The sequence below is a fragment of the Saccopteryx bilineata genome, chromosome 2 (genome assembly GCF_036850765.1).
Source record: "Saccopteryx bilineata isolate mSacBil1 chromosome 2, mSacBil1_pri_phased_curated, whole genome shotgun sequence".
Classification (NCBI taxonomy): domain Eukaryota; kingdom Metazoa; phylum Chordata; class Mammalia; order Chiroptera; family Emballonuridae; genus Saccopteryx; species Saccopteryx bilineata.
Window position 1 is genome coordinate 135240059 of NC_089491.1, and position 26063 is coordinate 135266121.

Consider the following 26063-nt stretch of genomic DNA (forward strand, 5'->3'; position numbering starts at 1 on the left):
AGTCTTGAACTCCTTTGACTGCCACCACTGCCCAACTTTTGGGGCCAGCTTTCCCTGGTAAGCCCCAAACCACCTCTTCTATTCCCTGAGTAGAGATGAAACAGTCTCTAAGGATTGAGGGGAGGAAGTACTTCTCTAGGTCTCCCCACCACACCCTTCCCAGCCTAACCTGGTCATTGGGCTTTTCATGAGGCCGTGGCGAGGGCTCCGGATCCACGGCATGGTTTCCTCTGGACACGCTCCTGGATCGTGGGACCTCCAGAAGCTGAAGTTCTGAGCATCAGTCAAGGGGACCCTGAAGACTTGATTGGGGACTGAAAAGTTTTATAAAGGTCCAGTTATCCAATTTCTCCGAGTTCTCTACTCCTTTTTGTGCCTCAGGGCGGCACAAGCCCAGCCTAGCAACTGGGCCCGACCAGGTGCTGAGAAGTCCGAGGAATCTGGTCACCACACCCAACTTTGCTTCCGGATTCCAGCATCTCACACCCTTCATGGCTGGTTGAATCACTTTTGGGTTTTCCTGTTGCTGCTAACCCCATCTCCAAGAGAGCTTTCCCCAAGTTTTAAGGTACTAGAAAAACAAGTGGTCAACCTGCTTGGGAAATGTGCAAGATGGGTCCACAGGTTCTTTTTTTTTAGGCGTAATCATCCTCATTCCCTTCCCTCCTCTCTGAAATAGTTCCTTCCTTTGTCCCCTCCAAGTAGTTCTCTGAAACTTTGCAAAGACACTATCTGATATTTACATACTGCTAATAGATATCATTTATCAAGTATGTATCATGTTCTAAATGTTGTATTGCAGGTGTTCTTAAAATTTTGAAAGAAAAAAAATTTTTTTGAAAGAATGTCAGACCTATTTAGGTATTTTTGTATTTTCACTACTTGGATAAATTTAATTATACGAGGGTATAAGTTTTTTATAACTTAAAATTATAGCCTAATATTCTAGGTATATAGTCTTTATAATCATCATTTTAAAAATCCCTAATATACCATTTAGGAGATGTTACATTTTTACTTAGTTGTTTTCCTATTGATAATAAGCTTTTAAAAAATATATTTTATTAGAAATAACTCTTAGCCTGGCCTATGGTGGCGCAGTGGATAAAGCATTGACCTGGAATGCTGAAGTCACCAGTTCAAAACCCTGGGCTTGTCTGGTCAAGGCACATATGACAAGTAATCACTGAACAACTCAAGTGAAGCAGCTATGAGTTGATACTTCATACTCCTCCTCTGTAAAATCAATCAATAAAAATCTTTTTATTTTTTTAGTGTGAGAGAGAGACAGAAAAGGAGAGAGATGAGAAGCATCAACTCGTAGTTGCAGCAGCATCTTAGTTCAGTGGTTCTCAAAGTATGCGCCAGGGCGCACTGGTGTGCCCTAGATGATTACCAGGTGCACCCTCTGGTATTCCAGAGAAATACAGTGTGTCCGTAAAGTCATGGTGCACTTTTGACCGGTCACAGAAAAGCAACAAAAGATGATAGAAATGTGAAATCTGCACCAAATGAAAGGAAAACCCTCCCAGTTTCTGTAGGATGCTGTGGCAGCATGTGCGTATGCGCAGATGACGACCGTGAATAGAGGGGAGCAGCCCACAGCCATGCCAGTGGAGATGTGGACGGTACAGAGGAAAGTTCAGTGTGTTCTGTGGCTCATTAAATTCGACCCTGCATTGAAGCTGGTGAGCTTGTGATCAAGCCAGATGAGCCCACACTCAAGCCAGCAACCTTGAGGTTTCAAACATGGGACCTCAGAGTCCCATGTCAATGCTCTATCTACTGTGCTAGCACATATATTAAAATTGGAACAATACAAAAAAGATTAGTAAGGATGACATGCAAATTTGTGAAGTGTTCCATATTTAAAAAAAAGAAAAGACTGTTATATACAGGATGTGATCTTTTAGGGACTGACTTTTTTTACATAGCATAATTCACTGGAGATTCCTACAAGTTATCGCATGTATCAGTGGCTTGTCCTATATGCTGTGTGTGTGTGTGTGTGTGTGTGTGTGTGTGTGTGTGTGTGTGTGTGTGTGACAGAGACAGAGAAAGGGACAGATAGGGACAGACAGACAGGAAGGGAGAGAGATGAGAAGCATCAATTCTTTGTTGCGGCACTTTAGTTCATTGATTGCTTTCTCACATGTGCCTTGACATGGGGGCTACAGCAGAGTGAGTGACCCCCTTGTTCAAGCCAGTGACCTTGGGCTCAAGCCAGAGACCATGGGGTCATGTCTACGATCCCATGCTCAAGCCAGCGACCTCAGGATTTTGAACCTGAGTTCTCTGTGTCCCAGTCTGACACTGTATCCACTGCGCCACCGCCTGGTCAGGCTTGTCCTATATGCTTTTTAAAATGTACATTTTCTCTAACTTTCACACAATGCTAGAATATTACTCCCATTTCCAGACAGTTCAGAGAGGTTAAGTGTTTAAAGGAACTTTCTCAAGATTACACAACTTGTTTGGAACTTAAACTCAATTCAAATTCTAAAACTAGTGCTTCGCCTACCACTCCTCAGAGGCATAGCACATAATAATATACATTTTGGTTTGATTCTCATAGCAATTTTTTTTTGTATTTTTCTGAAGCTGGAAACGGGGAGAGACAGTCAGACAGACTCCTGCATGCGCCCGACCGGGATCCACCCGGCACGCCCACCAGGGGCGAAGCTCTGCCCACCAGGGGGTGATGCTCTGCCCCTCCTGGGCGTCGCTCTGTTGTGACCAGAGCCACTCTAGTGCCTGGGGCAGAGGCCGAGGAGCCATCCCCAGTGCCCGGACCATCTTTGCTCCAATGGAGCCTTGGCTGCGGGAGGGGAAGAGAGAGACAGAGAGGAAGGAGAGGGGGAGGGGCAGAGAAGCAAGTGGACGCTTCTCCTGTGTGCCCTGGTCAGGAATCGAACCCAGGACTTCTGCACGCCAGGCCGATGCTCTACCACTGAGCCAACCGGCCAGGGCCCTCATAGCAATTTTGTAAGATTGGTAGAGTAACCTATTTCTGTTTCTTGTTTTTTGGGGTAGTATTTTTTGTTTGTTTGTTTTCACAGAGAGAGGGACAGATAGTGACAGACAGGCAGGAAGGGAGAGAGATGAGAAGCATCAACTCATAGTTGCGGCACCTTAGTTGTTCTTTGATTGCTTTCTCATATGTGCTTTGACCGAGGGCTACAGCAGAACGAGTGACCCCTTGCTCAAGCCAACGGCCTTGGGCTTCAAGCCGTGACCTTTGGGCTTAAGCCAGTGACCATGGGGTCATGTCTATGATCCCACACTCAAGCCAGCAACCCCATGCTCAAGCTGGTGAACCTATGCTCAAGCTGGTGACCTCGGGGTTTCAAAGCTGGGTCCTCCATGTGCCAGTCTGACGCTCTATCCACTGCTCTACTGCCTGGTCAGACTTTTTTTTTTTTTTGTATTTTTCTGAAGTTGGAAACAGGGAGGCAGTCAGACAGACTCCTGCATGCACCCGACCGGGATCCACCCGGCATGCCCACCAGGGAGCAGTGCTCTGCCCCCCCTCCGAGGCGTCGCTCTGTCGCGACCAGAGCCACTCTAGCGCCTGAGGCAGAGGCCAAGGAGCCATTCTCAGCCCCTGGGCCAACTTTGCTCCAATAGAGTCTCGGCTGCGGGAGGGGAAGAGAGAGAGACAGAGAGGAAGGAGAGGGGGAGAGGTGGAGAAGCAGATGGGCGCTTCTCCTGTGTGCCCTGGCCGAGAATCAAACCTGGGACTCCTGCATGCCAGGCCGACGCTCTACCACTGAGCCAACCGGCCAGGGCCTGCTTTTTGTTTTGTTTTTAATGAATGAGGAACCAGGCTAATTAAGGATAATTGACTACTCAAGGTAAGAGAAATTTAAAAGAGGCAGAACTAGGACTCAAACCTGGATCTTCTGCTTCCAAGTGATTTAATTTTTATTTTATCTTGCTCACTCCACCACTCAGGTCTACTTTCTCTTTCATTTTCTTTGCTTTTTTTAAAATTTTTCTTTTATTAATTTTTTAGAGAGGAGAGAGAGTGAGAGAAGGGGGAGGGAGGAGCAGGAAGCATCAACTCCCATATGTGCCTTGACCAGGCAAGCCCAGGGTTTTGAACCGGCGACCTCGGCGTTCCAGGTCGACGCTTTATCCACTGCGCCACCACAGGTCAGGCAATCTCTTTCATTTTCTTACTCTCTCCTTGGCTCTTTTTTTCCCCTGTCCTACACCATGCCCCACTTCATCCCAGCCATTCTTCAGGAACTCAGACATAGCCCATTTGAAGATACTTACATGTCTTTAACAACACCTTCCGTACAGCTTTGTGGTACTTTGTATGGCTATTCTGGTGCACGGAATAATTTCCATCTTCTGAGATAATCGGGGGGAGCCTTGTGGGCATCAATTCCTTATGATCTGAAATGATAGCAGACTTGATCTGAGTACCTGACAAATGGGGCTCTTTGATTCTGTGAGTCTAGTTTGCATGACAACCAGGCACATGGCAGGGATCTCTCTTAGCCACTCAGATTTGATTCTCAATTCTTGGGATCTCAGGAATCAAGTCACAATGCCTGTGACAGATGGGAGGGAGAACCCAGTGATCGAGAGACCTCCTTCACCACTCTCTTGCTCCTCCCTGACTCCTGGGGTTTTGAGTGGTCTCCTGTTCAAATCAAGACACTGACAGCAAGGTGAAAAAAGGTACTTTATCTGGATGGACACTTCCTTCTTGGATTGGCATATTTGTAGAACTTTACTTGGTCTAATAGGGAAGTTGGAGTTATGTTTGAGCTAAGTCTTCAAGGATAAGGAGCTGGTAGGGCATGGTAGTAGCAGGAAGAGCATTTCAAGCAGCAGGATAGCAAGTGTTAGCAGCATTAGAGAGGTCTCAGCTTGCTATTGATTTGGAGCTTGATTAGTGCTGAGTAAAGTGCAGAGGGACAGGGATGCGGCTAGTGTAGAGTAGGGTAGTATAGGGTAGGGCAGAATAATATAATATAGATCTAGTTAGTATTCTTATGAGGGTTTGGAAATCCCCTCTGAAGAAAAACCTATATATCACTAGATTGAAAAGACCAGTTATTCCTTATGCAGGTCTGAATGTTTGTTTCCTCTCTCAAATTCATATGTTGAAAATTTAATGTCTTAGGTCAGTGGTTGGCAAACTGTGGCTCGCGAGTCACATGCGGCTCTTTGGCCAGCTTAGGAGTACCCTAATTAAGTTAATAACAATGTACCTACCTATATAGTTTAAGTTTAAAAAATTTGGCTCTCAAAAGAAATTTCAATCGTTGTACTGTTGATATTTGGCTCTGTTGACTAATGAGTTTGCTTACCACTGCCCTAGGTGATGATATTTGGAGGCAGGGGCTTTGGGAGGTGATTAGGTCATGAGGGAAGAACCCCCATCAATGGGATTAGTGCCCTTATAAAAGAAGCCTGAGAGAGCTCCCTCACCCTACCATGAGAGGACACAAAGAGAAGACTTCCACCTGGAAGAGGGCACTCACCTGACCATGCTGGCATTCTGATCTTGGATTTCAGTCTCCAGGACTGTGAGAAATAAATTTATGTTGTTTATAAGCCACCCGTCTATGGTATTTCATTATAGCAGCCTTGTAAAGCCAGGGGCCGCTGCCGCCATCATGGCCATTCACATGCAGGTTCTCATTGAATTCGGGCAGACGGAAATGAAACTGTGGAGCCAAGAACTGGTGGGCCATTTTCTTTATTTCTAGCCTCGCATTCGGCCGGCAAGTAAATACGCACAGCAGGAAAACACTTCCCTTTCCATTCAGGGCTCCCAAAGTCACTGACTCATCTAAGTTTTCCTAGAATCAAAGGCCCCATTTCTGTTCCCCTTCAGCTCCCCGCCATCTTGCCCTGACTCCTCCTCCTGCAACAATGTGGTCTCTTCTCTCTCAAAATGGCCTCAAGGGGGAGCACTTGGAAACACGTGCTTTTAAAACTTTTTGGTGGGAAAGCCCTCCTCCAGCCCACATTAGCATAACCAAGCCCCTTCCAAAGCAGAAAGGTAATTGGCCATATCACCTGGGTGACGGCCATTCACGTGGGCCGCACCATTTTTAACAATAAAAGTGAGCAAAACCAAATAACAAATTTTACAAGCTTATTTGCCCAACAAGCCTGAACAGACTAAGATTTTCAACAATGTGCTGCAAGAAATTTTAAAACATTCAATACCTGACTATTTTGTCAGAACATGAATTTATAAAAGAACATTGGTGGGATTATATTAAACTAAAAGGCTTCTGGCCCTGGCCGGTTGGCTCAGTGGAAGAGCATCGGCTTGGCGTGCAGGAGTCCCAGGTTCGATTCCCAGCTAGGGCACACAGGAGAAGTGCCCATCTGCTTCTCCACCCCTCCCCCTCTCCTTCCTCTCTGTCTCTCTCTTCCCCTACCGCAGCCAAGGCTCCATTGGAGAAAAGTTGGCCCGGGTGCTGAGAATGGCTTCATGGCCTCTGCCTCAGGCGCTAGAATGGCCCTGGTTGCAACAGAGCAATGCCCCAGATGGGCAGAGCATCGCCCCCTGGTGGGCATGCTGGGTGGATCCCGGTCGGGTGCATGCGGGAGTCTGTCTGACTGACCCCATTTCCAACTTCAGAAAAATACAAAAAAAAAAAAAACCCACAAAAAAACTTCTGCATAGCAAATGAAACAACAACATGGAAAGCCATATTAAGCAGCCTGCTTAAGTAGGATTGGCTTGCCTGACCAGGCAGTGGTGCAGTAGATAGAACATTGGTCTGGGACGCTGAGAGCCCAGACTTGAAACCCTGAGAATGTTGGCTTGAGTGCAGGCTCACCAGCTTAAGCACGGGGTTACTGGCTTGAGCATGAGATCATAGACATGACCCCATGGTCAGTGACTTGAACCCAGAGGTTTCTGGCTTGAGCAAGGGGTCACTGGCTCAGCTGGAGCCCCCCAGTCAAGACACATATGAGAAAGCAATCAATGAACAACTAAAGTGACACAACTGAGTTGATGCTTCTCATCTCTTTCCCTTCCTGTCTGTCTCTTTCTCTCACTCTCACTAAAAACAAACAAACCAAAAAAGGATTTGGCGTACACCTCTGAATCCTAAGCTGTCAGGAACTGGAAAGTTGGCCATTCTCTTGGAAATTGTTGAGATCGCTACCTCACTTCTGGTGGAGGGTAGGGATGCCATTTCTTTTGTGGGGTTCTTCCCCAGCTCCTACTTTTCCCCTTCTTCCTGACTTGGTGCTACTTCATCATCTCTGTCCTACCTCCCTCCCTCTTGCACTCCTATGTAAGTCTTCTTTAACCTCTGAGATAATGACACTGCCAGATTGGGGCACTATTTGAATCCCCTCCCTCTCCAGACAGTTCAGGACTTGGAGAGCCAGCAGAGTATAGAGTTCTGGAAGCATGGACTGAACCAGGGGGCTGATCTGTGCTTCATCACATGTTACAGCAAGGGGAGGGGCTAGTTCCTGGAAGCAGTGGCATTTGAGTTTGGTGGTTTGATTTTGGGCAAGTTGGGGATGGCACAAGGCTCATGGCCAAGTAGGTGTAAACTGAAGAGAAAGAGCAGGAATGTATTCCTAGTGGGCAATGGGATTTGGGCTGTACTACTGGTCTGGGTGCAGGTGACAGTGGGATCTCTTTTTGGTCCTGAGACCTCACTCATTGACCTTAAGGGTAGAGCCAGATGGTCTTCTCTATTATTTGTTTTCAAATAGTAGATTCTCAGCTTCCCATATGGATGGTTACTGTGTGCTTGGAGGTGTGCTGGACAATATCAACCACTTGGATGCTTTCCTCCTGAATCAAGCACCTATTGACATACTCTTCACATCAGCTTTTGACAAGCTGGAAGCTATTTTTGGTAACCATAGCTTCCCCAAACTCCCATATTTGGAAGCCACCTGGGTCAAGGGTATTGAGGGGTAGGAAAGAATCATGCCACAGGCTCTGTGAAAGGACAGTTTTGGGTGGAGGGATGCAACGAGCTCTTTATAAGCAAACTCCACTGTGGCAAGGTAGTAGAATCCGTCATTTTGTTGGTAGATGGTATAATAGAGTTCTTCATCCACCCAGTTAATACCATGCTTCATATGGTTTTGGGGGCTAAACAGATATAGAGTACCCTTGACAGTTTCTTTGAGAATTGCGCCATGAAATGGGAGTTGCCATAAGACTACATTTAATGCTTTGACTGGACCATAAAGGATATCTGGATTGGTGCCAAAGTACTTGGGTGGATCTTTCACTTATCCAAATCAATCTTATAGATTTCTCAATATTATAGGCTTCCAAAGGCCACTGGAGTTGTCATGAAATCTTAGTTATCCACTGCTTTGCTCATTGCCTCTGTTGGTTGGAACACAGTTCTTCAGGTTGAAGAATTGTGTGCTTCATTGGCTCCCAGAATTCTAACTTCCTGGTTAGGGTACTTGCCTGCCTGTTCCAGGTGCTTAGTACATAGTAGTGACAATACCTAACACCCATTACTTGCAGTTGTCTTAGATTTGGTGTTATTGCCAGCAGATTAATACCACCCTAACTAGAAAATCATATAAGATCATATTGGGAGAAATGTTTTGGTATGGTACATAACAAGTGACTCTGGTCCAGAGTTCATATCTGATCTGGACATTGATCCCTTGAAGTTGGCTGGGGCATTAAGATGGTTGGCGTTAGAGCATCATCCTCATATGCCAAGGTTGCAGGTTTGATGCCTGCTCAGGGCACATGCAAGAATCAACCAATGAACGCATAAATAAGTGGAACAACAAATCTGTTTCTCTTTCTCTCTAAAATTAAAAAAAGTAAAAAGAGAGAGAGAGAGAGAGAGAGAGATGGATAGAAATTGGCTGACATGTGTTGGTAAGGCTGTTTTGCACTTACTTACCTTCCCTGATAAAAGGAAATTGCCAGTGCTTTCGGAGGAAGTGGACAGGAGCATGAGCCCAGGGAACCAGACCAACCTGCAGAGCACATTCACATATAGGGGAGTTCCTTTGCTTCTGTGTCCAAAGATATTTTCCTTAATACGGTGCACTTGCTCAGGACTCTGAACCCAGGGGAAGTAGATGGGGCATGAGATAACAGAAAGGCTCGGTGCTGGTTGCAGACTGCTGACATAAAATGGACTATGTGGATCTTGTAGAGATAACAATAAAGAGAGCTAATACTTAGTGAATGTGCTCAGCATAACTAAAAGGTAAGTACTATTATTATCTTATTTTACAAACATGGAAATAGAGGTCCAGAGAAGTTTAGTAATTTCCCCAAGGTCACATAACTAGCATATGGCAGAGACATGAGTTTAACCCAAGCAGTTTGGTGCCAGGGACCATGCTCTTAACTACTACACCAAACTCACTCCTGAAACAATCTAATTAGAAAGTCCAAGAAAGACCAAGGACAAAGGGATAATATAGGCTGATAGAATTAGCCATTTTTTGTGTGTGTGACCGAGACAGAGAGAGACAGAGAAAGGGAGAGACAGGAAGGGAGAGAGATGGGAAGCATCAGTTCTTCGTTGCGGCCTCTTAGTTGTTCATTGATTGCTTTCTCATATGTGCCTTGACCAAGGATCTACAGCAGATCAAGTGACCCCTTGCTCAAGCTGGTGAGCCCGCGCTCAAGCCGGCAACCTCGGGGTTTTGAACCTGAGTAGTCTGCGTCCCAGTCTGATGCTGTATCCACTGTGCCACCGCCTGGTCAAGCAGAACTAGCCTTTTGATGGGCTCCCTTATGTACAGCTCAATGGAGGTCCTGTCAAAGGAGCTTGCTCACCCAGAGCAGCCTTGAGTTGGGTGGTAGACATATCATTACCTTGATCCAGAGGCAGAACTCTGGCTTCCTGAGCTCCATTGAAATGTGGAATATCATTTCCTATAGCAGGGGTCGGGAACCTTTTTGGCTGAGAGAGCCATGAACGCCACATATTTTAGTATATGTGCTGCCAAAGCAAGCACAGAATGCCACATATTTTAAAATGTAATTCCGTGAGAGCCATACAATATGTTTAACACTAAATACAAGTAAATGTGGGCATTTTATGTAAGACCAACACTTTTAAAGTACAATAAGTCTCTGAATTCTTTTTAATAATGTTGTTATGCTGTTGCTAACCAATGATGAATAAAGTACTTCTTACCATTAATGAGACTTCTGGTGCTGCATGGTTTTGCTGATGGCTTTGTAGTCTAGTTGATACGTGGTGAGGTTAAACTTCATGCAGGTGTTGAGACTTCCATCCGTTAAAGTGATCGTAGGTTGGACTTAACATTCTTTAGATGTGAGAAAGACTGCTCACATGCATACATAGAGCCAAACATTGTCAGTACAGCAATACTCACATGCTGCAGTGTGTGGTATGTGATGGGAAGCATGTTCCAAGTTTTGACAATCAGCTGGTCCGCGGGTTGAAGTTTTTTCATTTCTTCCCACTTGTGTTTCCTCGCCAACTCTGCTTGCTGTCATGCAAGTCTTTCCAAATCTGCATTCAGTGACTTGAACTTATTCACCCACATGTCTGAGGACTTCAGGTCAGCAACTTGTAGCTCAAAATCTCTGACAGAGACACCGGGGATGTAACTCATGTTGGCACTGTCCACTGCACACTCGTGTAGATGGCTGATGAACTTAAAAAGATGAGTGTGCTCACAAAATTCTCCAAAGCATGCTTTGAATGACTGCAGGAGATTAGATGTGAAGCCTGCTAGCTGCTGGAGATCAAGATGTTGAGCAGTGTCACTTGCTGTGCATGCATCTTTAAACTCTCCCAGTTTTTCAAAGTGTAGTAAACGACCTGTTTCAATGTCGGCGATGAAGAGTTTCAGCTTGTTTTCAAATGCAAACACTGCTTGTTGAAGGGATAAGACTATTTCCAATGCCTTGCATTTTCACATTAAGCTGGTTCAGATGTTCAGTCATGTCCATGAGATAGTAGAACTTCAGAAGCCACTCAGTGTTAGCTAACTCAGGATGCTTGACGTTTTTTATTTCAAGAAAAGTCCGATTTCGCTGAGACAAGCCGTGAAACAGCTGAGCACCTTCCCTCTTGACAACCAACGCACACTGCTGTGCAGAAGCAGACCAGGATAATTATTCCCAACTTCATCCAGCAGTGTTTTAAACTGGCGATCATTTAAAGCTCGTGCAACAATAAAGTTGACTACCTGAATGACCAGCGATATCACCTCACCAAGCTGCTCGCCACACATCTGAGCACAAAGTGCCTCCTGATGTAGGATGCAGTGAAAACTTAGGATGGGTCTCTTTTCATGTTCATGAAGAAGCACTACGAATCCTGTTTTCCCCACCATGCATGCAGCACCATCAATACACACAGAAATAAGTTTAGCCATCGGTAGATTTTTTTTCTTTTCTTTTATTTATTTTTATTTTTTTGTATTTTTCCGAAGCCAGAAACGGGGAGGCAGTCAGACAGACTCCCGCATGCGCCCAACCGGGATCCATTCGGCACGCCCACCAGGGGGCGATGCTCTGCCCATCTTGAGGGGTCACTCTGCCGCAAACAGAGCCATTCCAGCACCGGAGGCAGAGGCCACAGAGCCATCCTCAGTGCCCGAGCCATCTTTGCTCCAATGGAGCCTTGGCTGCGGGAGGGGAAGAGAGAGACAGAGAGGAAGGAGAGGGGGAGGGGTGGAGAAGCAGATGGGCGCTTCTCCTGTGTGCCCTGGCTGGGAATCGAACCTGGGACTCCTGCATGCCAGGCTGACGCTCTACCACTGAGCCAACTGGCCAGGGCCAGATTTTTTTTCTTTAGTGAACTCAGTAAAAGACTTGAATAAATCCTCCCCTCTTATTGTTTCTTTCATAGGCAAAACAGCAAGACTTTCCTTAAGTAGCATGTTTCCAACAGCATACCTTGCAATCATGCTGAACTGGGATAAATGGCTTACGTCTGTTGACTCATCCAAAGCGAGAGAAAAGGGCCCTGGCCGGTTGGCTCAGTGGTAGAGCGTCGGCCTGGCGTGCAGGAGGCCAGGGTTCGATTCCCGGCCAGGGCACACAGGAGAAGCACCCATCTGCTTCTCCACCCCTCCCCCTCTCCTTCCTCTCTGTCTCTCTCTTCCCTTCCCGCAGCCAAGGCTCCACTGGAGCAAAGTTGGCCTGGGCACTGAGGATGGCTCCATGGCCTCTGCCTCAGGTGCTAGAATGGCCCTGGTTGCAACAGAGCAACGCCCCAGATGGGCAGAGCATCGCCCCCTGGGTGGGCATGCTGGGTGGATCCCAGTCCGGCGCATGCGGGAGTCTGTCTGACTGCTTCCCCGTTTCCAACTTCAGAAAAAAAAGAAAAAAAGAAATGCAAAGCAAGAGAAAAGAATGGTGCTGCATTTATGTCCTTCACTTGTGTTGCCTCAATTTGATTTGCCATCATGATGGTACGATTGTGAATAGTTCTTGCTGACAGAGGTATGTCTTTTATTCATTTGATTATCTTGTCTTTATCCGAAAAGTCGTCAAAAAATTCATTGGCAACATCAAGCATGAATGTTTTGACATACTCCCCATCTGTGAATGGCTTTCCGTTTTTCACAATTGGTAAAGCACCAGCAAAGCTAGCCGAATTCCAGTCCCCTTATTGGGTCCAAACATGGAGTTGCTGCTGACTAGCTTGCACTCTGCATAGTAGCTCTTGACATGCTTTCTTCCTGCTGTCCCCCGCTGGATATTTTGATGCAAATGTAGTACGCCATGTGTCGAAGTGCCACTTTATATTTGACCGTTTCATCAATGCAATTTTATCATTGCATATTAGACACACTGCAGAATCTGCTCTCTCCACAAAGGCGAATTCCTCTGTCCATTCCTGCTGAAAAGTACGATACTCCTCATCTGTTTTTATTTTAGCCATCTTCTTTGTCAAAAGGGTTTCTGCAATTAGCTAGCTGACTACCTGATTAAAAGAAGGGAAATTTACTTCCTGACCTCACAACAACTCGTGTACATTCCACATTATCCAATAAAAATTTGGTGTTGTCCTGGAGGACAGCTGTGATTGGCTCTAGCCACCTGCAACCATGAACATGAGCGGTAGGAAATGAATGGATTGTAATACATGAGAATGTTTTATATTTTTAACATTATTTTTTAAAATTAATTAACTTATTTTTTTGTATTTTTCTGAAGTTGGAAACTGGGAGGCAGTCAGACAGACTCCTGCATGCGCCCACCAGGATCCACCTGGCACGCCCACCAGGGGGCGATGCTCTGCCAATCTGGGGTGTCGCTCTGTTGCAACCAGAGCCATTCTAGCGCCTGAGGCAGAGGCCACAGAGCCATCCTCAGCGCCCGGGCCAACTTTGCTCCAATGGAGCCTTGGCTGCAGGAGGGGAAGAGAGAGACAGAGAGGAAGGAGAAGGGGAAGGGTGGAGAAGCAGATGGGCGCTTCTCCTGTGTGCCCTGGCTGGGAATTGAACCGGGACTCCTGCACGCCAGGCTGATGCTCTATCACTGAGCCAACCGGCCAGGGCAACATTATTATTATTATTTTTTATTAAAGATTTGTCTGCGAGCCAGATGCAGCCATCAAAAGAGCCACATCTGGCTTGTGAACCATAGGTTCCTGACCCTTGTCCTATAGCCAACATGGAGGACTAGAGATGATGGAACATGGTGGCCACTCTGTAGTGGACTGGATAAGTCCCAGTGGGGAAAGACTGAGCTCATGTGGGAAAAGTGGCCTGTCTGTTGCAGTAGTCACTCGCCTTGAAGGTACCCATTCCTTAGGCTTTGGATGATTGTAGTTATGAGTAGCTTGAATACCTTCTCCCCTCTAGTTTCAGGCAGATAGGGGATGGTGGTCTATAGCAGCTACGAGACACATGGGTTGTTTCTGAGATACATTTCTATAACTATAGTAGGTCTATCCATTTGGAAAGGCAGAGGGGCTCAGAGGATTTGGCCAATTCACTCCTGGCTAAATTTCTGCTCCTGTTTGAAAATCCAGAACTACAGTGCCCTCTGCTGGAGTCTAAGAATGGCATCCCCAGCTGTCTCCTAGCAGGTAATTCCTGGAACAGGCAGCTGGGAGAGGCTGGGAGACCCTAGGAGATTGAGCAGAGGATATACCAGGAAAATTATCAATTACATCCTCTGATAGGATCTAGAAAATTATGATGCTAGTAAGACGTGCTCAGTTTTTACCAAAGACTTACGACTTAGTTTTCCTTTGAAGAGATTCATTTGGAACTGGAAGTGACAGCAACTCTGAGGACTGGCTAGTGAATTCCTCTGGAAAAGGAATAATAAAAGCAGCAGTGCAGGAAAACGGAGTGAGGCGCTTTGGATGTGCATAGCTGGGATGTCATATCGTGTCTGTGGCGAGAAGGCTGTTGCTACAGAGTCTGGCTTGGAGAGGTCATTTGTCTTCAGGTAAGAACAAGCACAATCTCTTCTACCACTCATCCCCATTGATTTGACTCTGAAATTATGCCAGTGAGCAATGTGTAAATTTGTGCTATGATAAGGTCTAGCTTGACCTAGGGTTTCCATATAACAAGGGAGTTATCTCAGCAAAGGGACAGATAAGAGGTAATTTGCTTGAAATCAAGACTGAAGCCCTGGCCAGTTGGCTCAGTGGTAGAGCGTTGGCCTGGTATGTGGATGTCCTGGTTTCGATTCTTGGTCAGGGAACACAGAAAAAGCACCCATCCGCTTCTCCACCCTTCCCCCTCTCACTTCTCTCTCTCTTCCCCTCCCCTTCTGCAGCCATGGCTCAATTAGAGCGAGTTGGCCCCAGATACTGAGAATGGCTCAATGGTCTCTGCCTCAGGTACTAAAAAATGACTCCGGTCACAACGGAGCAAGGGCCCCAGATGGGCAGAGCATCGCCCCCTAGTGGGCTTATTGGGTGGGACCTGATCCGGGAGCATGCAGGAGTCTGTTTCTGCCACCCCTCCTCTCACTAAAAAAAAAAAAAAAAAAAAAAAAATCGAGACACTCCTGGACCAAGTGAGTATCCAGGTAAGAAGCTAAGAGTAGATGGGAGAACAGGGTGCAAAGTAGGTGGTGCTAGAGATTAAATAAGAGAAAGGGCAGTTATAGGGCCATGCTCTCCTGGGCAGAACAGAGAAGGAAAGCTTAGGTACTCAAGAGACTTGGACATAAGGAGAATAAACTCTGGAAGCTAGGCTGAACTTGCAAGGGCAACCACTATTAGGATCAGTAAGGGTGAGTCTAGGAGAGGCAGAATCCATTGATTGGTGGACATGAGAGTTATAATCACTGGTCAAGGGTTCTCTTCTGTAGGTAGCTGTAGTCACCAGGCTCTTTCAGAGTCTAGATGAAATATCCTTTGAAGCCAACCAGCATTTTTTTTCTCAAGGAATCTTATGCTTAAAACTATTGCTTCCCAGCCTGACTAGGCGGTGGCACTGCACTGGGTGGATAGAGCGTCGGACTGGGATGCTGAGGACCCAGGTTCGAGACCCCAAGGTCACCAGCTTGAGCATAGGCTCATCTGGCTTGAGCAAAAGTTCACCAGCTTGGACCCAAGGTCGCTGGCTCAAGCAAGGGGTTACTCAGTCTGCTGTAGCCCCTGCCCCCCGTCAAGGCACATATGAGAAAGCAATCAATGAACACCTAAAGAACCGTAATGAGAAGTTGATGTTTCTCATCTCTCCCCCTTCCTGTCTGCCTGTCCTGTCTGTCCCTCTCTCTGACTCTCTGTCTCTCTCTCACACACACACAAAATAAAAAAAAATAAAAAATTGCTTCCCAGGTTTATACTGGCAAGGATGTCTTGAGAAGTAGATGAAGATATTAAAGTCATAGGAAAGGTATATATTCCACATGTAAATAACATATATTATGGCTTATGACTTTTCTTCCAATCATCTGTTGTTTGGTTTTATGTGCTAGGTCTTTGATGTATTGCATACATTATTTTACTTAATCTCCACAGCAAATTTATAAGAAAGGCATTGTTATTTCCATTTATAGGTGAGGAAATGGAGGCACTCTGAATTTGCTTACTGTGACTTAACCCCTGAATTTGAACAACTTTGGGTACCTGAAAAAACTGAGTTTCTGAAGTTGGGGATAGATTTCAGATTCCATACCCATATTCTTCTTTGGTTTTTCTATTTTGGTTCTTTATTGGGAGAAAAGAAAATGAGGAGGCAGGGAGAGATGACAGAATATTTAGTTACATGTGTTGACTCATCTCTATGAATTTTCATTATAATTATAATAAGGAAAGCTTGAGTGGGCTTTTTTGAGTTGTTAATAAACTTACACCTACCAGAAGAAAAAAAACCCTACTTTCAAAGAAACATTGTGAATGACTTAAAAAGATCATTATAGTAAGGCTGTTAAGAATGGAGTATCAATATTAATAGGTTTATTTTACAGTTGCTGTTAAAGTCCTAGCTGAGGGCCAGGTAAGAGTGTGGTTAATTTGAGCATAGAGGACAGGTTGAACTGCTAGCACTGGTGGACAGAAAAGGGCCAAACCATTTGAGTGAATGTATTAACAAGCCAGACAAAGAGTGGGGCTAGCCAATCATTCTGAAGACAAGCATGAATTACAAATTAGAGCCCTGCAAGATATTTGGGTTGTGGAACTAAGCATGAGTGTGGAGATAGGAACTGGGGGTTCCTGAAAATAATGAATGTAGAAATTGGGAATAGAAAGATGGGTAAGTAAAGTGGATGTGGCCTGGCTAGGAGCCAAATAGAATGCTATCTTTTATACATAATCTTCCTGCTCTCCTTATGAATTTCCTAAGCCAATTCTGAAGAATAGACACGTTTCTCATTATAGTGTTCCTTATTCCTATTAAATGGAAGTTTTAGGTGGAAGTCTGAATGACATGGTTGAAGCCAAATTTGGTGGCAGTTATGCATGTTGCCTGAGTGTCTTTCTGGAAAGGGTAGTATGATCGGAAATTGTAAGGTTCTTTTTGTTATGAGGTCATGGATAAAGGGCAGAGTGCATAGGTATTTCAGGTGAGTACAGTAAAATGGCATGTCCAAAGTGGGACATGAGTTACAGGCATACTTCTGCTCCTACAAGTTGAACTGTATGCTTACCTAGAGTCAGTTATGCTTTTATTTCCCAAACAATTTATACTGGTATTAGTTTGTGACTGCAATTTTGTAATTTAAAGAAATATTACTTAAACCAATGGAATATATATTAAAAGAGGAAAAAAGAGCACTGGCTTGTATCAAACTAAGTTGAATGTTTTGGGAAAACTCAACAAAACTTAAAAAATTTACTGTGAACTGCAAGTTAAAATAGATTTGAGTTAGAAAATTACCAGGCCTGGCCTGTGGTGTTACAGTGGATAAAGCATCAACCTGAAATGCTGAGGTTGCCAGTTTGAAGCCCTGGGCTTGCTTGGTTAAGGCACATATGGGAGTTGATGCTTCTTGCTCCTCCCCCCTTCTCTCTCTCTCTTCTCTCTAAAATGAATAAATAAAAAATCTTTAAAAAAGGAATCTTTAAAAAAAAGAAAAAAATTCCAATTTTTAATTATCAGAGAAATACTTGATTCACACAGACCCACAAATAGATGCTAAAAGTAGTGGGTGAAAGTTTGATAAAGAATAGGGAATTTACACCAATAATGGGACAAATTGTCATTGTAAGTCTCCTGAGGTGAGGTGCTGAAGACATAATTTTGCTTATTGCTGACAGAAATATTTAAACCTAATCTAATCATTAGAGATATCAGCACAATCCAAATTAAGAAAAATTCTACAAAATATCTTGCCCATCTAGTAAAATAAAAGTCAATGTCATAGAACACAAAGGAAAACAGGAAGTGTTTCAGATTAAAGGAGACTATAAAGATATGCCAACTAAATGCAATTCTTGATCCTTAATTAGATCTGGAAGGAAAAATTTTGCTATAAAGGATATTAATGGGACAACAGGCAAAATTGGAGTATAGATTATAGGTAATTAGATAACTATTGTATTGGTGTTAAAATTTGCTGAGTTGATACCTATACTGTGGGTTGTTATCTGAGAAAATGTTCTTATTATTAGGAAATATACATACTAAAATGTTTGGAGGTAAAAGGAGGTAATATGAGCAATTTATTCTCAAGTAGTTAAAAAATAGATAGATAAAGTACAAGGTGGCCATATACTAACAATTGGCTAATTTGGGTAAAGAGTATAAGGAATTTCTTTGTAGTCTTACAGTTTTTCTACAATTTAAAAATCATATCACTAAAAGTCTTAAAAATGATTGACTATCACAAGTGCTGGCGAGGGTGTGGAGAAAAGGGAACCCTCCTGCACTGCTGGTGGGAATGCAGACTGGTGCAGCCATTGTGGCATTAGCCTGACTAGGTGGTGGCGCAGTGGATAGAGCGTCAGACTGGGATGCGGAGGACCCAGGTTTGAGACCCCGAGGTCGCCAGCTTGAGCGCGGGCTCATCTGGTTTGAGCAAAGCTCACCAACTTGGACCCAAGGTCGCTGACTCGAGCAAGGGGTTACTTGGTCTGCTGAAGGCCCACGGTCAAGGCACATATGAGAAAGCAATCAATGAACAACTAAGGTGTCGCAACGAAAAACTGATGATTGATGCTTCTCATCTCTCTCCATTCCTGTCTGTCTGTCCCTATCTATCCCTCTCTCTGACTCTCGCTGTCTCTGTAAAACAAACAAACAAAACAACAACAAAAATAAACAACTAAGTGCTTAAAAATCAGCACTGACATAAGTGTTTGACAATTTGGAATCAAATTCTGACTATCACTGTGACCTTGGGTAAACAAGCTAATCTCTTTTAGCCTTTTTCCTTATTGGTAAAAAGGGAATAGTAATACCTACCCACAGGAAAGATAAGAGGATTAAAGGGAATCATGCATGTAGAGTTCTCAGCATAATGCCTGGAACACAGTACATACTAATAATTATTGAAACAAAATTAGGAATTTGAATTTAGCAAGTGGACCTCCTCTGTCCAAACCTTGAGAAGTAATCAGAGAGTACAAAATTAAAGGAATCGAGGAAGTAATAAGGGGATTAGGGGAAGCAAATTTGATGTCCATTCTTCCCTCTTAACCTTGCATTTTAGGTCAACAGTTTAGCCAAGGCTCCTGTCTCTGATAGTCTGCCATCGGAATGAAAAAAGCATGGGTAAGCAGATATCAGGACACTTCCCTAACAGCCTACAGGGGACTCCAGTTTTTATAAAGAAATTAATCAGAAATGAGACCCAGGCCTTTCTGGGTTGGTACCATGTCTTGTCCATCAACGTTTAAGTAGTTAACTAACTAGGTAGAAATATCCTAGGCTTGGCCCTGGCCGGTTGGCTCAGTGGTAGACCATCGGCCTGGCGTGCAGAAGTCCTGGGTTCAATTCCCGGCCAGGGCACACAAGAGAAGCGCCCATCTGCTTCTCCACCCCTCCCCCTCTCCTTCCTCTCTGTCTCTCTCTTCCCCTCCCGCAGCCAAGGCTCCACTGGAGCAAAGATGGCCCGGGTGCTGGGGATGGCTCCTTGGCCTCTGCCCCAGGCGCTAGAGTGGCTCTGGTCACGACAGAGCGACGCCCCGGAGGAGGGGCAGAGCATCGCCCCCTGGTGGGCAGAGCGTCGCCCCCTGGTGGGCGTGCCGGGTGGATCCCGGTCAGGCGCATGCGGGAGTCTGTCTGACTGTCTATCCTCGTTTCCAGCTTCAGAAAATTACAAAAAAAAAAAAAAAAAAAAAAAAAAAGAAATATCCTAGGCTTGTAACTTAGTTCTCCTTTGGTGAGAAGTCTCATCTAATAGGGGCAGGTAGGGTTGGAGCAGCCAGGAGAGGCCTGGAACAAGAGAAATTTGTGGGTTAGGCCAAATGTGCTTCTCTGAGAGAGGACTAAGAATTCCTTATTTGGCCTGACCAGGAGGTGGTGCATTGGATAGAGCATAGGACTGGGAGGCGGAGGACCCCAGGTTCGAAATCCCAAGGTCACTGGTTTGAGCGCGGCTTATCCGGCTTGAGTGTGGGCTCAGTAGCTTGAGCGTGGGATCATAGACATGACCCCATGGTAGCTGGCTTGAGCCCAAAGGTCGCTGGCTTGAAGCCCATGGTCACTGGCTTGAGCTCAAGGTTGCTGGCTTAAGCAAGGGGTCACTCACTCTGCTGTAGCCTCCCAGTCAAGGCAACTATAAGAACAACTAAAGAGACTAAGGAGCCGCAATGAAGAATTGATGCTTCTTATCTTTCTCCCTTCCTGTCCGTCTGTCCCTATCAGTACCTCTTTCTCTCTGTCACACACACACACACACACACACACACACACACACACACGAGAGAGAGAGAGAGAGAGAGAGAGAGAGAGAGAGAGAGAGAGAGAGAGAGAGAGAGAGATCCTTATGTGGAGACAATAATAGCCCCATGGCCTAATGCTGTGACCCAGTTGTGTTGGGGCAATGAAGGGCTGGTGTAGGGCTATTAAAGAGTTCCTGCCTGACCTGTGGTGGTGCAGTGGATAAAGCATCGACCTGGAAATGCTGAGGTCGCTGGTTTGAAACCCTGGGCTTGCCTGGTCAAGGCACATATGGGAGTTGATGCTTCCTGCTCCTCCCCCCTTCTCTCTCTCTGTCTCTCTCCTCTCTCTCTCTCTCTGTCTCTCCCTCTCCTCTCTAAAAAATGAATAAATAAAAAAATAATAAAAAATTAAAAAAAAAAAAGAGTTCCTAGGGTCCACCAGCGGGCCCTTTGTACAAGTGTTACCTGGAAGCTGGATATGTAAAACAGAGGGTCTATGATGTAATTATTATAGAAAGAGGAGAGTGTGTCCAATGGAGGCCTATACAAGATCAGTTCTTCATATTCTTAACTTTGCACTTTCTTCTTTTCCAGTAACCCCCATCCCTCATCCCAATAACTTTTGCTTTAGTCCCTGCTTATACTTAATTTCCTTCACATGCTTGCTATTCTGTCCAAAAAACCCTTTCTTCTTCATTTCTGTGCTTTCAAACAAGTCATCTTTTAAGACCTTGTCATATCTGCAAAGCCTCCCTTAACATGTTTTGGTTAGTCATTCTATATTATTCATTCATCCCACAAATACAGGAATGGGAAAAGTAGGTTTACAGTTAGTTGTATATGAAAGTTTATTCTTTTATTTATTCTTTTATTATATATTTTTCCAAATGAATAACTACAAACCTACTTTTGCTCATCCCTGTATTTATTAAACCTTTATTATGTATGGGATACTGCTAGGCACTGGGAATGTGATACAAATCTGATACTGTCAACTAAAAACCATTCAACAACGTCCTATAAAGTGCTTAGCATGACTAACAGCATCCTCAATTACTTAGCCCCTGCCTAGTTTTCAAAGCCTGCTCCCAGCACCTGTTTAGTTCACCATTTATCTGTACCAAAGAACTTGAGTGTTCACTTAATATGGCTCTCTCTCCAGTTTCTACTCCTTTGAGTGTGCTATATGCCCGTCTTTTTTACTTGATGAACTCCAATAGTCCTTTAACACGCAGTTCTGGAAGTGTTTTGTGTGAAATCTTCTCTAAAGGATCCCCCTACCCTCACTTCAAATCCAACAGTATGAGGTACTTCCACTTTTGTATCTTCATAGCATTCCATATTTATTTATTTATTTATATTATTATTATTTTTTTACAGAGACAGAGAGAGAGAGTCAGAGAGAGGGATAGATAGGGACAGACAGACAGGAATGGAGAGAGATGAGAAGCATCAATCACCAGTTTTTTGTTGCGACACCTTAGTTGTTCATTGATTGCTTTTTCATATGTGCCTTGACCTCAGGCCTTCAGCAGACCAAGTAACCCCTTGCTAGAGCCAACGACCTTGGGTCCAAGCTGATGAGTTTTGCTCAAACCAGATGAGCCTGCGCTCAAGCTGACGACCTCAGGGTCTTGAACTTGGGTCCTCCGCATCCCAGTCCGACGCTCTATCCACTGCGCCACCGCCTGGTCAGGCAGCATTCCATATTTACTTTAATCTCATACAACATTGCAAATATTTTGTTTGCATATTTATCCTCATTTGAGTCAACAACTTTATGGTAGAGGCTTTATCCTACCCATCTTTGTAACCCCAGTCACCAGCAGAAAGCCTGGTACAAAGCTGGTGCTTAATAAATGTTAGCTAAATAAACAAATGAATGTATTTATTTGATTGAGCAAACTAGGTATCTTAATAAGGATATTAAATGACAGGAGAGGGAACCTGAATAAATTTTCTGTCTACTCCACAATTTTAACTCGTATATTTTTTAATCTTGAGGAATAAACCTCTAATCCAAGGTAGGAAATAAAATCTCTAAAAGTGGGCCTTCTAATCTATATTGCCCTTACTTGTTTTTTCAGTTGTGTCCCTTTTCTTTTGCTGAAAGGAATTTTGGTAACCCAGTAGATATAAGTTGAAGAATGCCATCTCAGCTCCTCCCTGTCCTCTTCTGGAATGTCCAGGCTTAAGCACTGAACTCTGTTTGGTAACCATGGTAATGTCCTGAAGAATTATTATGACTGACATTCCCTTTATCTAAGCAGGCACATGATTTATGGGTTCACAATGGAAAATGAAGTAATCTGTGCCACTTACCTTTCTTTTTGCCCCCCGTTTTATCATACCATGTCAGAGCCAATGAATAGAAAGAGTACCAATTTGGGCTCAAATTCTAGTTTTGCCATATTCTAGGTGCTAGACTTTGAATAATCATCGTTTTTCATTTTATTATAAAAAAAAAAAAAAAAGTGGAGCCTGACCAGGGGGTGGCGTAGTGGATAGAGCGTCAGACTGGGATATGAAGGATCCAGATTTGAAACCCCGAGGTCACCAGCTTGAGTGTGGGCTCATCTAACTTGAGCACGGAGTCGCTGGCTTGAGCATGGGATCATAGACGTGACCTCATGGTTACTGGCTTGAGCCCAAATGTCGCTGCCTTGAAGCCCAAGGTCACTGGCTTGAGCAAGGGGTCACTTGCTCTGCTGTAGCCCCTGGTCAAGGAACATATAAGGAAGCAATCAATGAACAACTAAGATGCCTCAACAAAGAATTGATGCTTATCTCTCCCTTCCTGTTGGTCTGTCCCTATCTGTCCCTCTCTGTCAAAAGGAGATGGCATCTATTTCATAGAATTACAAAAATTAAATGATAATGCATGTAAATTTCCTCAGAATAGTGTTCAGCATATAATGAAACCTTAGCAAATAGTATTTAAATCTGAATACAGTACTTACAACAAGTCTTTAGTTATTTCATGCAATGGTGTACTGAGCCAGTTCTTATTTACTTTTGAGAGTCACTTGCTAAACTTTCAGAAATCTTTTTTTTTTTTTTTTTTTACAGAGACAGAGAGAGTCAGAGAGAGGGATAGACAGGGACAGACAGACAGGAACGGAGAGAGATGAGAAGCATCAATCATCACATCAGTTTTTTGTTGCAACACCTTAGTTGTTCATTGATTGCTTTCTCATACGTGCCTTGACCGCGGGCCTTCAGCAGACCAAGTAACCCCTTGCTCCAGCCAGCGACCTTGGGTCCAAGCTAGTGAGCTTTTAGCTCAAGCCAGATGAGCCCGCGCTCAAGGTGGCAATCTCGGGGTCTTGAACCTGGGTCTTCCGCATCCCAGTCCGACGCTCTATCCACTGCACCACCACCTGGTCAGGCTCAGGAATCTTTTTGAAATGATTTTTAACCCACTATTCAAAAATTACAATTGAATAAATTACATTAAAAATAAAAGTTATATGCCTGGCCTGTGGTGACACAGTAGATAAGAACACTGACCTGGAATGCTGAGGTCGCTGGTTCGAAACCCTGGGCTTGCCTGGTCATGGCACATGCAACAAGCAAGCAATGAACAGCTAGAGTGAAGCAACTATTTTTTTTTTTTTTTTTTGGTGACAAAGACAGAGAGAGGGACAGATAGGGACGGACAGACAGGAAGGAAAGAGATGAAGAACATCAGTTACTTGTTGTGGCACCTTAAGTTGTTCATTGATTGTTTTCTCATACATGCCTTGACTGGGGGATAGGGGTTACAGCAGAGCAAATGATCCCTTGCTCAAGCCAGTGACCATGGGGTCATGTCTATGATCCCACGCTCAAGCCGGTGATCCCATGCTCAAACTGGTGATCCCATGCTCAAGCTGGATGAGCCCACGCTGAAGCCAGCAACCTTGGGGTTTTGAACCTGGGTCCTCTGAGTCCCAGTCTGGCACTCTGCCCACTGTATCACTGCTTGGTCAGGTGAAGCAACTACTTCTCATTCCCTGCTCTCCCCTCTGTAGTAAATTCAATCAATAAAAAAAAATCTTTATATAAATAAATAAATACTAAAATCTTTTCTTCTTAATTATTTTACTACATTTTATTATTATCTATGCTCATGAGGTTACTTACAGTTATTGTATCTGGATAGTTTGTTCTATTTTATTCCTTTTTTTCTCTTTGCTTTTCCGTTTGGGAAGTTTCTATTGGCATATCTTCAAGTTCACTGATTCTTTCCTTGGTTGTATCTGGTCTACAAAGACCATCAAAGGCATTTTTTAAAATTTTTTTATTTTTCCGAAGTTAGAAGTGGGGAGGCAGTCAGACTCCTGCATGTGCCCATCCGGGATCCACCCAGCATGCCCACCAGGGGGCAATACTCTGCCTATCTGGGGTGTAGCTCCATTGCGGCCAGAGCCATTACAGCACCTGAGGCGGAGGCCATGGAGCCGTCCTCAGTGCCCAGGCTAACTTTGCTCCAGTGAAGCTTGGCTGCGGGAGGGGAAGAGAGAGAGAGAAAGGAGAGGGGGAAGGGTGGAGAAGCAGATGGGCACTTCTCCTGTGTACCCTGACCGGGAATTTAACCTGGGACTTCTACATGCCGGGCCAACACTCTACCGCTAAGCCAACTGGCCAGGACGCAACGTTCTTTATTTTTATCAGTGTTTTTGATTTCTAACATTTTTTTTTTATTCTTAAAGAGTTTTCATCTCTGCCTGACCAGGTCAGGGTGCAGTGAATGGAGCGTCAACCTGAGATGCTAAGGAGCCAGGTTCAAAATCCCGAGGTTGCTGGCTTGAGCGCAGGCTCACCAGCTTGAGTGAGGGGTTGCTGGCTTGAGAGTGGGATCATAGACATGAACCCATGGTTGCTGGTTTGAGCCAAAAGGTCACTGATTTGAAGCCCAAAGTTGTTAGCTTGAGCAAGGGGTCACTGGTTTGGCTGGAGCCTCCCCATCAAGGCATGTATGAGAAGCAATCAATGAACAAGTAATGTGCTGCAACTATGAGTTGATGCTTCTCATCTCTCTCCCTTCCTGTCAGTCCCTCTCTTGCAAAAACAAAAAATTTTTCATCTTTGCTTAAATGACTTATCTGTTCTTGCATGTTGTGTACCTTTCTCATTAGAGTCCTTAGCATATTAATAACTAATCAGTTATTTTAAATTCAAGATTTGATAATTCCAAAGTTCCCATCGCATCTGTGTCTGGTTCTGATGTTTGCCTTGTCTCTTTAGACTGAATGTTTTGTCTTTGGCATGCCTTGTAATTTTTTTGTAGAAAGTCAAGCATGATAGACTGGGTAAAAGGAACTGAGATTCCACGTTTATTTGCCTGGAAGTTAGGCTATTTCCTGTTATAGGCATAGGTGTCAGAGGCCAATTTCCTTGTCTTTGTTTCCCTAGATATTCCTTCTTAAATAGTTGGAACTTGTAATTCTTCCAGTTGTAATGTCCTGCTATTATATAGGAGCCCTACTGAAATGTTGGTAAAATGTGGGAAGAAGTGTTCTCTAACCCTACTAGGCCTTTCAGTGAGCTCATGTTCCTGCACTGTGTCCTTCACAAATGTGTCTTGTGTTTTTTCTTCCTTTAGGTGAAACAAGAAAGCTAGAGGAGGCTGGAGTTGGTTGTTTTCCCTCTCCCACAGTGGTTGGGCTATGTTAAACAGTTTTCCTTAAGGGCAGGCCTTTGTTAAGAACTGAATGCTCTAGTTGTATTTCAAAATGGCTACTTTGCCTTTCTCTTTACCAAAAGGATGAGAATTTTTCCCAGTGTTCATAGTAGTAAGGCCTGTGGGCCTCTTGGAGGTAAAACTCACAAAAATGCGTGGGACTCTTTAAG

General features: G+C 44.4%; 1 protein-coding gene and 1 pseudogene across 1 annotated transcript in view; one reads left to right on the plus strand and one right to left on the minus strand.

Annotated features, from left to right (window-relative positions):
* The window catches only part of SPMIP11 (sperm microtubule inner protein 11), a 44878-nt gene that overhangs the window by 1756 nt on the left and 17059 nt on the right, over positions 1–26063 (minus strand). Inside the window, exons 2-3 of the mRNA XM_066257970.1 lie at positions 4282–4404; positions 170–314 (exon numbers count right to left, since the gene is read on the minus strand). Coding sequence (XP_066114067.1) covers positions 170–314; positions 4282–4404 — 268 coding nt within the window. The remainder of the gene's footprint in view (positions 1–169; positions 315–4281; positions 4405–26063) is intronic.
* Positions 1788–1872, plus strand: LOC136327375 (U6 spliceosomal RNA; annotated as a pseudogene).